The sequence below is a fragment of the Gymnoscopelus braueri genome (genome assembly GCF_963280865.1).
Source record: "Gymnoscopelus braueri genome assembly, chromosome: 8".
NCBI classification, from domain to species: Eukaryota; Metazoa; Chordata; class Actinopteri; order Myctophiformes; family Myctophidae; genus Gymnoscopelus; species Gymnoscopelus braueri.
The window spans coordinates 40,937,345-40,952,874 of NC_137609.1; the positions used below are offsets into that span (position 1 = coordinate 40,937,345).

The 15,530-nt window shown below is 43.7% G+C and overlaps 1 protein-coding gene across 9 annotated transcripts in view; it reads left to right on the forward strand.

The window, feature by feature from the left end:
- fryb (furry homolog b) overlaps positions 1-15,530 on the forward strand; it is a 102,729-nt gene that overhangs the window by 61,225 nt on the left and 25,974 nt on the right. For 6 of the 9 annotated variants that reach the window (XM_080434990.1, XM_080434992.1, XM_080434991.1 and 3 more), the window contains 13 exons: positions 1,879-2,029; positions 2,143-2,246; positions 5,832-5,923; positions 6,020-6,113; positions 6,409-6,631; positions 7,268-7,419; positions 8,205-8,392; positions 8,797-8,891; positions 10,397-10,595; positions 11,867-12,088; positions 13,569-13,767; positions 14,455-14,552; positions 15,040-15,210. In XM_080434990.1, coding sequence (XP_080291116.1) covers positions 1,879-2,029; positions 2,143-2,246; positions 5,832-5,923; positions 6,020-6,113; positions 6,409-6,631; positions 7,268-7,419; positions 8,205-8,392; positions 8,797-8,891; positions 10,397-10,595; positions 11,867-12,088; positions 13,569-13,767; positions 14,455-14,552; positions 15,040-15,210 — 1,988 coding nt within the window. The remainder of the gene's footprint in view (positions 1-1,878; positions 2,030-2,142; positions 2,247-5,831; positions 5,924-6,019; positions 6,114-6,408; positions 6,632-7,267; positions 7,420-8,204; positions 8,393-8,796; positions 8,892-10,396; positions 10,596-11,866; positions 12,089-13,568; positions 13,768-14,454; positions 14,553-15,039; positions 15,211-15,530) is intronic. The other 3 variants (XM_080434998.1, XM_080434993.1, XM_080434997.1) reach the window with 1 other exon arrangement.

Below are 15,530 nucleotides of genomic sequence, written 5' to 3' on the forward strand. Positions count from 1 at the left end.
TCCCACACACACACACACACACACACACACACACACAGTACAGGCTTTTCGACACTCCTGAACTAATAAAGCGATAGGTTACATTCCAGACAGTACAGGCCAGGACCAGACAGACAGACAGACAGACAGACAGGCAGTGAGTCTGTGAACTCTGAAGGTAAACCGTCTCTCTCTGGACAGGTGACAGAGAGCCACAGCGATAAAACAGGTGTAATAATAACAGGCTTCCATAGAAAAGTCCTGGCGCTCACATCTATCACAATGCCTGGAATGTCAGACATGCACCGGTCCAACCAACTGCATTGTGCAAATGCACTCAGTCAGTGCTGGAAGAAGTACTCACTTTTTTTTCACTTAAATATAAAGCAGAAATACCCTTGTTATAAGTAAATGTCTTGTATTCAAAATTTACAAACGTATTTCCATCAAAAATAGTACCAAAGGTAAAAGTACTCATTATGCAGAATGTCCCATTTTACACGTTTTTCGCATGCAGTTGTCGAACCGATCTGCAGGCTCACAACGTGTGGCTTTGCGACATGTTGTGAGCTTGTAGATCGGCTATTTTCAAATAGCCAAAGTATATATGGGGCTGAAGTGGTTAATGTATGTTTTGTAATAAGAATCAAAATCTACAAAGTAACTAGTAACTAATGTTTTCAAATAATTGCGGTGAAGTAAAAGGACAATATTCTCCTCTGAGATGTAGAGGGGTAGTAAGTAAAACATTTAGAAGATTGGATTAACTCAAAATTGTTCTTAAGTACAGTACTTGAGTACATGTACTTAGTTTCTTTCCACCACTGAGTCTACAGCCCTCTTAACGTCGAAGAAGAACACGCCTGGACGAATGGAACCCGTCCCGCTCCCCGGTGTGAAAGCGCGTGGCATGCTTTGGATAAACATGCTCAGGATGCCTTCTTTTCACTGACGCCTGGCCCCGTTCCGTGTGCAATGTGTGCATGCATGTCTGACCCTGTGGCGTGTCGTACTTGCTGTTGGCAAGCGTCCAAATACCGCCGTGTTCGAAGCGACAAGACCTGTTTCATATGAGTCAGTGAAGTGTGATATTATTATTCTTAAAGCTTGTTATTATTTTTCTTAATGTGAGGCCACGTGCCTCACAGTCATGATGAGAAGAGAGCTGTGTGCATCTTCTTTTATTTATTTACACGGGAGCTGCCTCTGTGTGTCAGGCAGTCTCAATCCAAACTGTCTTATAAAAACAGTGTGAAAAAAACTGTTATGGCAAAAGCTACAGGCTAGCGATGCACTTTAACTCTTCAACTGCCAGAGTAATAGTGTAATAGTGACACGCCACTGCCAGCGAAAAACAAACACATTTTACCAACCTTTTTTTTTACCAAATTTTACCAAATCATGGAATATGTTCCGTGATCGCTGTCCTCACGGCGATCGCCTCATTACACGCACAGGGGTCTTATAGAATGGGGGGGGGGGGTAATTATCCCGGTTGCAGGCCTTGATGGTGTCGACTCGTAATGCCTGATTTATACTCACAATGTGAGCTTGTAGATCGGCTATTTTCGGAGCGAGACACCCCACGCGCACTCGCGCAGCCAAGCATAAAATGACTTGTCTTGGTTCTGCTGGATCTCTTCTCTAGGTTTAGGCACAGTTTCACTGAGGTTACGTTTAGGAATAAGGTTAGGTTTAGGCTCAGTTTTACTGAGGTTACGTTTAGGAATAAGGTTAGGTTTAGGCTCAGTTTTACTGAGGTTACATTAACGAATCCCTGATGGCGACCGTTCGAGGTCGGCGCGGGTTTGACCCGGGGGGGGGCGAACGTGTTTTGGGGCAAGCGTTCTCGTATTCAAATAGCTGTGTTATTGTTGTGATTGTTGTGTTTTGTTGTAGCTGACCCTCTCCCTCCGTACGCCGGCTGGCTGCTGGGTGTGCTGGAGACCAACCGGCCTCAGCCACTGCCCATGCCCGTTAACGGGGGCTGCTGGGCCCCGCTGGTCGACTACCTGCCTGAGACCATCACTCCCAGGGGACCGCTGCACAGGTAACCTAACCATACACACAGTGGTTCTCACACATTTTAATTTCAAGGACAACCCCCTTGTTGAGCTTGTCTGCAGCCCCTAGTACTTAGCATGTTTTGCTGTGTGCTTGCAGGTGTAACATAGCGGTCATCTTCATGACAGAGATGGTGGTGGACCACAGCGTGAGAGAGGACTGGGCCCTTCATCTACCTCTGCTGCTCCACGCCCTCTTCCTAGGTACCAACCACAACACACACACACACACACACACACACACACACACACACACACACACACACACACACACACACACACACACACACACACACACACACACACGGTTATATATACAGGCCCGCACATATGCGTAACACACAAATGCAGATGAACGCATACATGGACACAGATGTGTGTACTGTACACTGAAACAAAAACTCCACACAGACACATGCTCTAAGTACCCTTATTAGAAGGATAAACCCCTTGATAAACCATCTCATTTTCGAGGGGTTCCGTAGCACAAATGAACAGGGCATACAATACGCAAACAATACAACAAGATACATCCATGCAGACAGACTAGACAAGAGCTCTCCCAAAACTAGCCGCTCCCACCCCACCAGTTCAACCTTCATATATATGGAGACATTCATATGGAGACAAAACCCATTAGTACAGGAAAACCATAATACCGATACAGACATGCGCATGCAGTAACATGCAGCAGCATACTCAATCAGGGTACAAGCATTAACCATTAAGACCGGCAACGCATCTGTGTGTCATTTCTTTTATTTATTTCGGCTATTTATTTATTTTATCGTGAAAGTTTGTGCAAATCTTTGAATATATATGTTTTTTAAACAACATTTTGAACTCAAATCTTTGCTTTTGGGGATTCTACAAATGTTTTCCAAATCCTAACTGTTTTTTGAAAAAACGTATTTTGCTATAATAGCAGTGGTTCTCAAACTTTTTTCATGTCAAGGCCCCCCGAAAATGTTTGTGACCCCCCAGATTTGAGATAAAATGTTTGCTTTAAAAAAAATGTATAATTATATTCAAAGATTTGCAAAAATGTTCATGATTAAAAAAAAAAATTGCAGATCTACAAGCTCATAGCACAACACTTGGTGCCGTGCTATGAGCTTGTATATATGCTATTTTTGAATAGCCCGAAGTGTAAAATAATGGTCAAAGCTTTGGTTACACAGATGCGTTCCCGGTCTTAATGGGTTAAGCATTAAGCATTAAGCAAACAGTATATACTGCACATGCACCTTAGAAAATAAATATCGGTACATTAGATACAGATTTGAAATAACAATTGTTAAGAACAGATGTTTAACACATACAGTGCCAAGATCGTGTCAACACGTTCTTTCAAATCCATCGCTTGAGTGCCAGGATTCCAAAGAACGGGTTGACACGTTGTTTTGAATTTTCATTGTTTAATCTGTGATCGCACGGCTGTGTTTATTTCTCATCAACACTTTCGTTTTCCACTTACGTCACACTCACCCGGAGCCGGATGTAAAAAAAAAAATTCATTTCCGGGTCACGTTGTTTTTCTCCGGTGATTTTCGGCCAGAATAAGGAAAAACACGTTTTTTCACACGGTATAAAAGACAAACGGACAGCTCAACTTCTATTTTCTTTGGTCCGGGTGACTAACAGTCATCGTCGTAGTGTATCACATCGTTTTCAGGCCGATCAGCGGGCCGGGAATTGTCGAAAACGTCACATCCTTTGAATGACCGGATATGACGTGGGCCTGTTTGGGAGGGGGTGAGCGAGGTGATCAATGTTTGGATGTGCTGCTCTCTACTGGTGGAACAATCGTAGGTGCTTGACAACACAATCAGAGAATGTATTTGAATGAAAAATTACAAAACAAAAAAATTAAAAAACACGCAAATTGCTGGCACAGGGGTGAGTACATTATGAATAAACTCTGGCAGTCAATGTGTTAAGCACAGATGCCAAGAGCGATTTGAACCATGATTGGAAGCGTGAACAGGGTGTTAGAAGGTGAATGAAAATAGATTCTTTAAACACATTAAGGGAGGTGATAGATCTCTAGTGAGTCTCTTGTCTCTATAGCCGTCTTGTGCTGAATTCACTCCAGCAGCTGTGAAGTGAATGTTCACTGTAGGAACTTTTGCAAAATGCCGTTGCAAAGGCGTTGTCCAAGATATGAGCGGCACTCTCGTAAATAAGCCAGTTGTGAGAGCTCCAGTGGTCTGAGCGGATCAAAGCCTGCAGCTGTCTGTCTGTGTGCCCTGGCCCGGCAGCAAAGCTCACAGACAGGGAGGAGAAGCACAGACACTCAATGATTAGTCTTTGGCAGCTTGTTTGTAAAGTTTTTTTATAATGTTTTGGCTAAGAAATAGGCCATGTAGTTGCCCAGGGTGTTTTAGGGAAGGCTCTGGGCAGCATTCCTGGGTTGGATCAGGTCTTGAAGGCCTTTGTTTTCCTTGTAGGCCAGCATCAGCGTTTTGTACTGTTTGCAGGGCAGCAACCAGAAGCCAATGAAGGGAGCGAAAAGGAGGGTTTTGGGTGGTTTGAAGACCAGGTGTGTGCTGCAGCATTCTGGATCACAGGAGTGTCTTAAGTGAGCATGCTGGGAGGCCAATATCAAGTCACAAGTCAAGCTTAGAGATGACTGAGGCCTAAAGATTTTTATACATTTTGAAACCTGAAATGGGACATTCTGCATAATGAGTAGCCTACTTTTACTTTTGGCACTTTAAGAACAATTTGATGCCAATACATTTGTACTTTTACTCAGAGTATTTTCTATATCGTGGTATTGGTATTCTTCAACCACTGATTGAAGGACAGCTGACTGTCCAGGACCACCACGCCCACCCAGGCTCTTGGCAGTGGGGACAGAAGCCACCAGGGAGTTGTCAGTGGAAACAGTGACATCCTGCATGGGGCAGGACTTATACTGGGCAGAAGAGAGTCACTGTCTTATCTGGGTTGAGCTTGAGAAGGGTGTGCGTGTGCGTGTGCATGTGTGAGTGTGCGTGCGTGTGTGTGTGTGTGTGTGTGTGTGTGCACATTGCCACGTGTTGCGCTGGTATTTTCCTTGACGTACAATTAATCCGTGTCGTGACACTGTGAAATGTTATCTCCAGCCCCAGCAATGACTGGTATGCTTTGTGGGACAGACCACACACACACACAGTCACACACACAGCTTTTTTCACCTAACCAGAGGTATTTACTCACCTGTCAGACAGCATAAAAATGTAGTTTTTAAAATGACATTTTAAAATGTAATTATTCCGCATGCTAACCCTTAGACCTGTGTTATCATCCACACTGACGGTGTGAGTTGTCCTAGTCGTCTCAACGTATGACAGTGACGTCTACATGTCTGTCATAATGTATGTGTTCCCATTACATTACACATGACAACATGATACATAGCATATCATAAAGAATCAAGAGAATGACACTCACTCATACAGGTGGTGTGACATGGTCCGCAAGGCTGTGCAACAAGTAATAATTAACAAAAATAATAAGAATATTATGATGTTGAACTTTGGTTGAACCCTGGGTTGTATACTGTACGTATGCTGTACTGTACATGATATGAGTTCAAACGTTGTCCATCATCTTTATTTTCTGTTTTATTTATTGAATACTTTATTAACGGTTTGTAAAAAAGTACAGAGGTACAGTTGCACAATAATGCTAAAAGAATAACAGAAAAGGCCCTGAGGGCTTGTTTCCATTATGGTCCTATGTATTCAATTAATCAAGACATATAAAGATACCCAATACAATACTATGTGTGTTGTTCTTCAGGGTTGGACCACTACAGGCCAGAGGTGTTTGAACACAGCAAACGCCTACTTCTGCATCTGCTCATCGCCCTGTCCTGTAACAACAACTTCCAGGTAAGAGAACCACACACCTTCACCACACTCTACACAAGGGTTACTGTTTGTGTTGTTGTGTCATGGTGTGTTATTGTCGTGTCATGTCGTGTGCAGGTAATCGCCTCGGTGCTTCTGTTGACCAGAGAGCTCAGTGACAACAAGAGTCTGACGGTCAAATCAAGCTACCCCGCGGAATACACACACACCAGTAAGTATGCACGCACGCACACATGAATAGCCAAAATATAAAATAGGGCTTCAATGTATTAGTCCAATAAGACCGGGAAAGTATCTGTGTCATTTTTTGATCGAGTGCCGCACTATGAGCTTGTAGATCTGCTATTTTTGAAAAATCGTAAAAAAAATCTGGGTGGGGGTCCCTGCAGCAACATCTTGCTGGGGACCCCTGCCCCGGGGGAACCCCCTCAAGGCCCCCCTGGGGGCGTCCCTCCCTGGACCCCCACTAACTTTGAGAACCACCGTGTTGTCTTCTTTGCGTCAAGGCGCTCCAGACTTCCTGCGGGAGTGGCAGGCGTCTCCGGTGGCGGACTCGGGCCTGAGCTCCACGTCCAACTCGTCCTCGGCCAGCCTGGGAGGGGGCAGCATGGCGGGCAGCGTGGGGCACCTGCCCCTGGTCACCCCCGACGAGCTGGACGAACTGGATGCTGATGCGGCCAGCGAGAACGACGACAAGACCAACAAGCTCATCGAGTTCCTGGCCACCAGGTTGGTGGTGAATGATGATGATGCTGGGCGGGATTGTGTGTGTGTGTGTGTGTGTGTGTGTGTGTGTGTGTGTGTGTGTGTGTGTGCGCGTGTGTGTGTGTGTGTGTGTGTGTGTGTGTGTTTGCGCGTGCGTGCGTGTGTGTGTGTAGTGTTAGTGCAGCGGTTCTCAAACTTTTCCACGTGAAGGACCCCCAAAATGATGTGTATTTGGCCACGGACCCCCCCCCCCTCCCCAGCAAAGATTTGAGTTACAAATGTTCTCTCCAAAATTATGTACAGTATATATATTCAAAGATTTGCACACCTTCTCCATTTTTCAAAAATAGCAGATATACAAGCTCATGAGCTTCTGCTATTTTTCAATTGCCAAAGTATAAAAGGTTGAAATTATTGTGATGCTATATTATCACATTTTGCTGGGGACCCCCTGGAGCTCACAACGCATCGCCAATAGCCAACTTATATCGGGGCTCAAGTGGTTAAACTCAAATTGAATGCAAAATGTACTCATTTTACTGGGAACCCCCTGGTTACCCCCGCCCTCCCCCCTGGGGACCCCCCACTTTGAGAACCAATGGTGCGTAGTGTAGTGCAGTGTGCATAATGTGTGTGTGGTGCTTGGTGGTGGGCATACAGAGCCTGGAGTACTGTGTTGTTGTTGCTCAGAGCGTTCGGCCCGCTGTGGGTCCATGAGGACATCACCCCCAAGAACCCCAACTCCAAGAGCACCGAGCAGCTGGCCAACTTCCTGAGGCACGTCGTCTCCGTCTTCAAGGAGTCCAAGTCAGGTCAGACACAACACAACACTGCCATGTTATCATCTTACTATAGAGGTTCACATCTAGCCCTTTGACCAGTGGTGGAAAGTAACTAAGTACATTTACTCAAGTACTGTACTTAAGTACAATTTTGAGGTATTTGTACTTTACTTGAGTATTTCCAATTTCCAATACTTTTACTTCTACTCCACTACATCTCAGAGGCAAATATTGTACTTTTACTCCACTACAATTATTTGAAAACTTTAGTTACTAGTTACTTTTCAGATATAAACTATGATATAATGAAACATACATTAACCACTTTAACCCTATTTTATAACTAGGCTATTTGAAAATAGCAGATCTACAAGCTCACAACGCGTCGCATCGCGACGCGTTGTGAGCTTGTAGATCGGCTATTTTCAAATATTTAGTACTTTTACTTTTGGTACTTTAAGTACATTTTGATGCCAATACTTTTGTACTTTTACTCAAGTAAATGTTTAATTTTGAATTTTTACTTGTAACAGAGTATTTTTATATTGCAGTATTGGTACTTTTACTTAAGTAAAGAATGTGAGTACTTTTTCCACCACTGCCTTTGACGCATGAATTATGATAACCAAGTGTTTCTCAAATTCTGCCGGAACCCGACACTTTCGGGCCGGAACGGGCCCAAAATGTATGCTAATTAGTTGGGCCGGACAAGCCTCGGGTTCTGTGAAAATGTTTTAATAATAATCTGTTACCCCCAAAAAATACATTTCAACTGCCCCTAGCGGCCTAACAAACCTGTGTGTGTGTGTGCTCAGACTTCCACCTGGAGCAGCAGCTGAGCGACGTGGCCCTCCAGACGGCGCTGTGCAGCTCGTCTCGCCACTACGCCGGACGCTCCTTCCAGATGTTCAGAGCGCTCAAACAGCCCATCAATGCCCACGCCGTCTCTGACCTGCTGTCCAGACTCGTAGAGGTGGTGGGAGAGCATGGGGACGAAGTGCAGGTGAGAGACACTGGAATTTTAGTGAATTCTAGAAGCACTTTATTTGCACACATTTTTCCAAATCAGCCCATATTGTTATTGTTAGACCAACCATGAGAGAGAGAGAGAGAGAGAGAGAGAGAGAGAGAGAGAGAGAGAGAGAGAGAGAGAGAGAGAGAGAGAGAGAGAGAGAGAGAGAGAGAGAGAGAGAGAGAGAGAGAGAGAGAGAGAGAGAGAGAGAGAGAGAGAGAGATTCAGAGACATAAGGAGGAGCAGACAGAGGGGCATATTCTGATAAAGAGAGAGTAAGAGAGAGTACAATACAGTATATGCACATGTACTGTAGTAGCTGTGCTAATGAGAATGTTCAATGTGTGTGTGTGTGTGTGTGTGTGTGTGTGTGTGTGTGTGTGTGTGTGTTTCAGGGCTATGTGATGGAGGTGTTGCTCACTCTGGAGTCGGTGGTGGTGAATCTAGCAGAGTGTCTGAAGAACAGCGACCTGATGGCAGCTCTGACCAGGTACATCACCAACATTCAACCGTCTTCCATATATCACACACAGACAACCAAGTCCATAAGATTGAATGAGACTGAATAAGATAGGATAACAAAAGATCGGACAGTATGGTACATTACATAACATAGCATAGCTAAGATTCAGATTCCCAACAGTAGTGCCTTCAACTTTTTCGATGTCGCTCTGTTCCAGAGATCTGAGCAATTGTGATCTTGACCTTTTGACACAACAAAAAAGGATCTCTTCAGGGCAGCCTTCTGATTTTTCCCACCAAGTATCTTGAACATCCGGCCATCTGTTCTTGAGATATACAGACAGACACACTGATAGGAGCGATTACGGCACCATGTCACACATTTTCGCGGGGCAGAATAATAGCAAAACACCATAACGTGTGGGTGGGTGGGCCGAGCGATGGATAATCTACACTGATGTCAGAAACAAACTCAAGCCCTTGCCTAACAACGCAGATTTGCGCATGTTGCACCTGGAGGCCCTGGCTTGATACGCATATCACATAATATCACATAATTATACATCCCATGTATAAAGTACCTTGAAAAGCACTACATAAATCTGAGATATTATTATTATTATTATGTAAAATAAACCATTGCCTAACAACAACGATTTGCTCATGTGTCTTCTGGGGGCCCTGATACACCCATACAGTACATAACAGGCATGGTGGTCGGATCGGCAGTGCGATGTAGATGTAGCCTGGTAAACCCTCCCTCCGGAAATCTCATTTGTAATTTATTTCAGGAGTGAGTCTGGCATGATCGCCCATTCTGCAATATTGGCTGGAGTTGGGCGGGAGTAATACCGTTGACTGACAACCCCTTCAGCCAATGATCGTTGTTCCCCTTCAGCCAATTGCAGTGCATTTTTACCACCTCCAGACTAATGTGACGCAACGGGACTTTTGAGATGGCCATGCCCAAAATAGGTTGCCTTATTCGGATACATGCGTGTCACTGCCCGCCCCTGCCGGTTCTCTGAATTTGTATTTTTAAATAGGCTCTGTCATGATTAATTGACCACATATATGAAGTTAAACAACTAAATTCTATCCAAACGATATCTTATAAGTAAATTCCGTGCCTCAAAAAATAAGTTTGAGAGCGTTTTAAAATACGAACGAAATAAAACTAAAATAAAAAGTAGAAACTGCCCACAGAAACAATGGCTGCCGTTCGTGTTTGGTCGGCTGCACTCAGGCTGCACTCGGGTCCATTCGGGCTCACTCGAACTCGCCACCTGATTGGCCAACTTTTGCTGTCAATCACAGAACGATGAGCGACGACGCTGATAGGCTCGGTTTTTTTGGTAATGCGCTAGAAACGCCCAGACAAGCCTTCAGGCGAGACTCCTTCCTGAAATCAAATGGAAATGAGATTTTCCGGAGGGAGGGGCTTTACCAGGCTAATGTAGATGTGCTCTAGTCATAAAAAAAAAACCTGAATAAAATCTGGATGTTTTACTGTGTGTGTGTGTGTTCCTTTAGGACGTCCTCGCCCGACTTCCTCACCAACGAGAAGCTGATGAACAGGAAGAGCACGGGGCAGCTCAACTTCCCCGGACCCGGGTTCGCCGGCCTCTCGTCCCAGCGCCACCAGCGCTCCTACTCCGTCCCCAAGAAGTTTGGAGAGAGCGGCGGTCAGCCCAGTGACCCGCCTCGCAGCGCCACACTGGACCGCATACAGGCAAGGAAACACCGCAAATAATATAGCGTCCCTGTCGGGCAGAAACCTCTTATCTCCATATTTTAAAGAGGTGGTGCCATGTTTTTGCACTTTTTCTGTTTTTCATGTGTCTATGAGGTTGATAGAACTTCATTAAGCCCCCCGGTGGTGTTTTTATGGTGTTTTATGTCTTCTCTGACTATTTGGATTTTTTTCCTGGAGGCTGAAACCTTGAGGGTCAAATGTGCCAATAGAGAAACAGCACTTTAGTGACATCACAAAGCCCACACCCTCCCCCTCATTATCATAACACAACAGGTGTGGGCATGAGGAGGAGGAGGGACTAGGACAGGTGGGTGGTGCTAAGGTGGTGGAGGAGGTGCTAAGGTGAGAACCAGGTATACTTAATGCACTGGTGGGTGTGTCTACATAAAAACAGCATTTTAACACTTACTGTACACTTTTTTTTTGTTGAAAAAAATCCTTACATAATAATAATACCTTATGATCAGGTTTTAGGGTTGAAAAATATCATGGCACCCCATCTTTAACTTTTTGTGTTTTTTCGTAAATTAATGCTTTACTTCATTGGTCCTCAAAGAGACCCCAGGGGTCCTTGGGGGGAGGGGGGGGGGGGGTACTCGGGGGTCCCCAGCAAAATTTGTTAATAAAGCGTCACAATCATTTTAACCCCTTTATCCATATTTTATACTTTGGCTATTCCAAAATAGCAGTTATAGCACCGAGTGCCGCGCTATGAGCTTGTAGATCTGCTATTTCTTTTTAAATCTTGAACATTTGTAACTCAAATCTGTGCTTCTGGGGGGTCCCTGGAAGAAAATATTTTGTTTTGGGGGTCCTTGACATGAAAAAGTTTGAGCACCACTACTTCACTCATACTACGGTGTCGCAGAAAAGGATGAAAAATAGCAGATCCACAAGTTCTGCGTTTCAAGCTTGAAGATCTACTACTTTTGCTACGTTTGAATTTCAATCCTGAAAAGTAACAGTTTTGGACGTGTGAGGTTTCCACCCGACAGAGACGATATTGCATGTCTTTCATAATGAACATGAAAATGGACGTTTTTAACATTTATTTTCCATAAAAAAAAATCTTTGGATGCTGGGAACCCATTTACACAATGTCTTATGTACTGTTTATGGTTAACCTCTCAAAATATAAATGTATTGTTTACGGCTATCAAAATGTGTGTAGATAGTTATCTTCATGTCTGGATCACAATTAACATCTCAATGACTAAATAAACCTCTTTTGTTATTAACACACACAGGCCTGCAACAATCACGGCCTCTCCCGACCGGGCAGAACCCCGGGCTCCTGCTCGTCCTCGACCAATCGCATCGATCCCAGCGTGCTGTCGGACCCCGCCCACGTCTCCCACCCTTCGTCCATATTGGCCACGGTCTTCTGGGTGGCCGTGTCACTCATGGAGTCCGACTTTGAGTTCGAGTACCAGATGTCCCTTCGCCTTGTCCACAAGCTCCTATCTAAGGTACTCTTATCAAGGGGTTCCCAAAAAAACTTTTCGGGCTCGAGAACCAAAAGAGAACATTTTACTGTGGTTGTCATTTGAAGTAGAGCCGCACGGGACTGGTTTATTAAAGACGTTTTTCACACTTTTAGAGCATATCCACGGTCATAATGAGGACATACTGTATCTATCATTAGATGCCATTTTTTGTTTAAATGCATTTTTGTGTATTCATATGTCAAAAGTCCCTAATTGTCAAATTTGTATTACTTCTTGTAAATGCAAACGTACTTGCGTGATGACATAGATAGACCTTTATGAATATAAATTAATCTAGATTTCATTCACTGCTGTCACGGCGGATTCAAACCCACAACCTCCGTGGTAGTGGGCAGGCAATTTACCACTGCGCCACCAGAGCGCCTTCTAGGCTACTTACTTAAACTGAGAGAAACGACTGCAAAGCAGAAGGCCCGCAACACTCCAGGTTTAATAAAATGAAAGTAAGGAAATAGCCAGTACACAATGAATGTCATTTTTCACATAGTCTTTTATTTACCTCTCACGAACAGAGACAACGGACGCGTTTCAACCTAATAGGTCTTCCTCAGAGTTGACTGCTGGCTATTTCCTTACTTACCTACTTATTTAAACTGTCATTTTTGGCTGACATTAACCCATTCAATCCGGGAACGCATCTGTGCAAATCTTTGAATATAGATATTTTTTTTTAAAGCGAACATTTTTAACTCCAATATTTGCTTCTGGGGGCTGGGGGGTCCCTGGAACAAAACATTTTGAGATGGGGGTCCGCGGCCAAATACATATAATTTTGGGGGTCCTTGACATGGAAAACGTCCTGGACTGATATAGCAACCAAACAACAACAATATACCATATTCACACGGCGGCCATTTTGGAATTTAACATTGAAAATGCCACCCCGTTGCCGTGGAAACCGGGGTGGCATTTCATTAACTTAATCGCAATATGGCCGCCGTGTGAATATGGTCTATAATATGTATTTGGCCGCGAACCCCCATCTGAAAATATTTTGTTCCAGGGACCCCCAGAAGCAAAGATTTGAGTTAAAAAAAAAATGTTGCTTTATAAATATATATATACTCAAAGATTTGCCAAACAAATCAAGATTTTTTTTTAATTGCCAAAGTATAAAATAATGGTTAAAGTGGTAAAAATCTAAAATGGCAGATGCTTTTTTCACGGTCTTAACCCATTAATACCTGGAACGCATCTGTGTCACTTTAGATATCTTTGGCTATTCAAAAATAGCAGATATACAAGCTCATAGCGCGGCACCGAGTGCCGCGCTATGAGCTTGTAGATCTGCTATTTTTGAAAAAAATCTTGAAAAAAAAATCTTGAAAGAAAATGTTTTAGATTTTTTTTTTCAAAATGTTTCAAAATTTCAAAACTTTCAAAAAAACTCAGGTCTTAATGGATTATTAAATGGGAAACGCTCTTTATTTCCTCATGCCAGGTGCCCCTGGACCGAGCGGAGAACCGCGAGCGCCTGGAGAAGCTGCAGGCCCAGCTGAGATGGAGCGGTTTCTCTGGGCTGCAGCAGCTGCTGCTCAAGGGCTTCACGTCCCAGACCACCCACGACCTCACCCTGCAGCTCTTCTGTCAGCTCACGCCGGTGTCACGGGTCCCCGTCGTCGACACGTCACAGGCCATAGGTATTGTTTGTCGACGTCTAAACTAAAAATTTTTATGCTAATATTTACCTTTTTAACCGGATTATGACAGCTTTATGGCTGTTTGTCTGTAACTATACTTTATTAACCCATTAAGACCTGAAGCCGATTCTACATGTCTCCTAAATCTCAACAGTATTCTGAAAAACGTATGTTTCTATATCAGTGGTGCTAAAACCTTTTCATGTCAAGGACCCCCAAAATTATATGTATTTGGCCGCGGACCCCCATCAAAATATTTTGTTCCAGGGACCCCCAGAAGCAAATATTTGAGTTAAAAATGTTTGCTTTAAAAATATGTATTCAAAGATTTGCACACATTTTAAAATTTTTAAAATTTTTAAAATGTTTTAGATTTTAGCTAAAAAGCATTATTTTACACTTTGGGCTTTTCAAAAATAGCAGATCTACAAGCTCGTAGCGCGGCACTCGGTGCCGCGCTATGAGCTTGTATATCTGCTATTTTTGAATAGCCCAAAGTGTAAAATAATGCTTTTTTGCTAAAATCTAAAAATGACATAGTTCCAGGTCTTAATGGGTTAAGGTGGAATTAGCCTTTTCTGGCTCCATGAATATTGAATGCATTTTTGCGTGTGCGTGTGCGTGTGCGTGTGCGTGTGCGTGTGCGTGTGCGTGTGCGTGTGCGTGTGTGTGTGTGCGTGTTGGTAGGTTTCCCTCTGAACGTGCTGTGTCTCCTGCCTCATCTGGTGCAGCATTTCGGACACCCCAATCAGTTCTGTAAGGAGAGTGCAGAGAGGATCGCTCAGGTACAGTAGTATACACTGAAGAGCAATACATGTTCGGACAGGCTTTCCCAACTATATAGCTTAACCCATTTACGTATAACCCCTATACGTAACTATACCTTTCAATCCGGGAACCCATTTTGGGGTTGTTGTTGCTATGTACAGTGTTTAGCAACATCATCTTTTTGTAATTTTTGAATAAATATTATTTTTTCAGAAAACTTAGATCAGGATATACAGTAGAAGGCCTCAGGTCTAAATGGTTAAAACTCTTAAAAAGAAAAAAAGGAAGACTGATATGACATGCTTCATAATATACAAATATATGTTTTGAGCTGTCAAATCAACATTTATTATTATATGTATATTGGAAAAATACATGTGAAATATATAGGAAATATATATATATTTTTTGTATGTACTGTATGGTTGTTTTGCAATTCTCAATGACCCCCCCCCTCTCTCTCTCTCTCTCTCTCTCTCTCTCTCTCTCTCCCCCCCCCTCCAGGTGTGTCTGGAGGAGAAACACACCAAGCTGTCTCACCTGGCCCACGTGATGACTCTGTACAAGACCAGGTCGTACACGCGTGACCCCTTCTCCTGGGTCAGTGTGGTCTGCCGCTACCTCCACGAGGCCTTCTCTGACATCACACTCAACATGGTCACCTACATGGCTGAGGTGAGAGACACACCCCTCTTTATTATGACATCACACTCTGACATCACACTCAACATGGTTACCTACATGGCTGAGGTGAGAGACACACCCCTCTTTATGACATCACACTCTGACATCACACTCAACATGGTCACCTACATGGCTGAGGTGAGACACACCCCTCTTTATTATGACATCACACTCTGACATCATTCTCAACAATGGTTCCTACCGGAGACTCCGCCGGTCATCAAATAATTGGCTTAGGAAGACGATAAGAACAATACAAATCTCCATGAATTCAAGGCTTCGTTTTGGGGTGAACTACTCCTTTAAGCTCT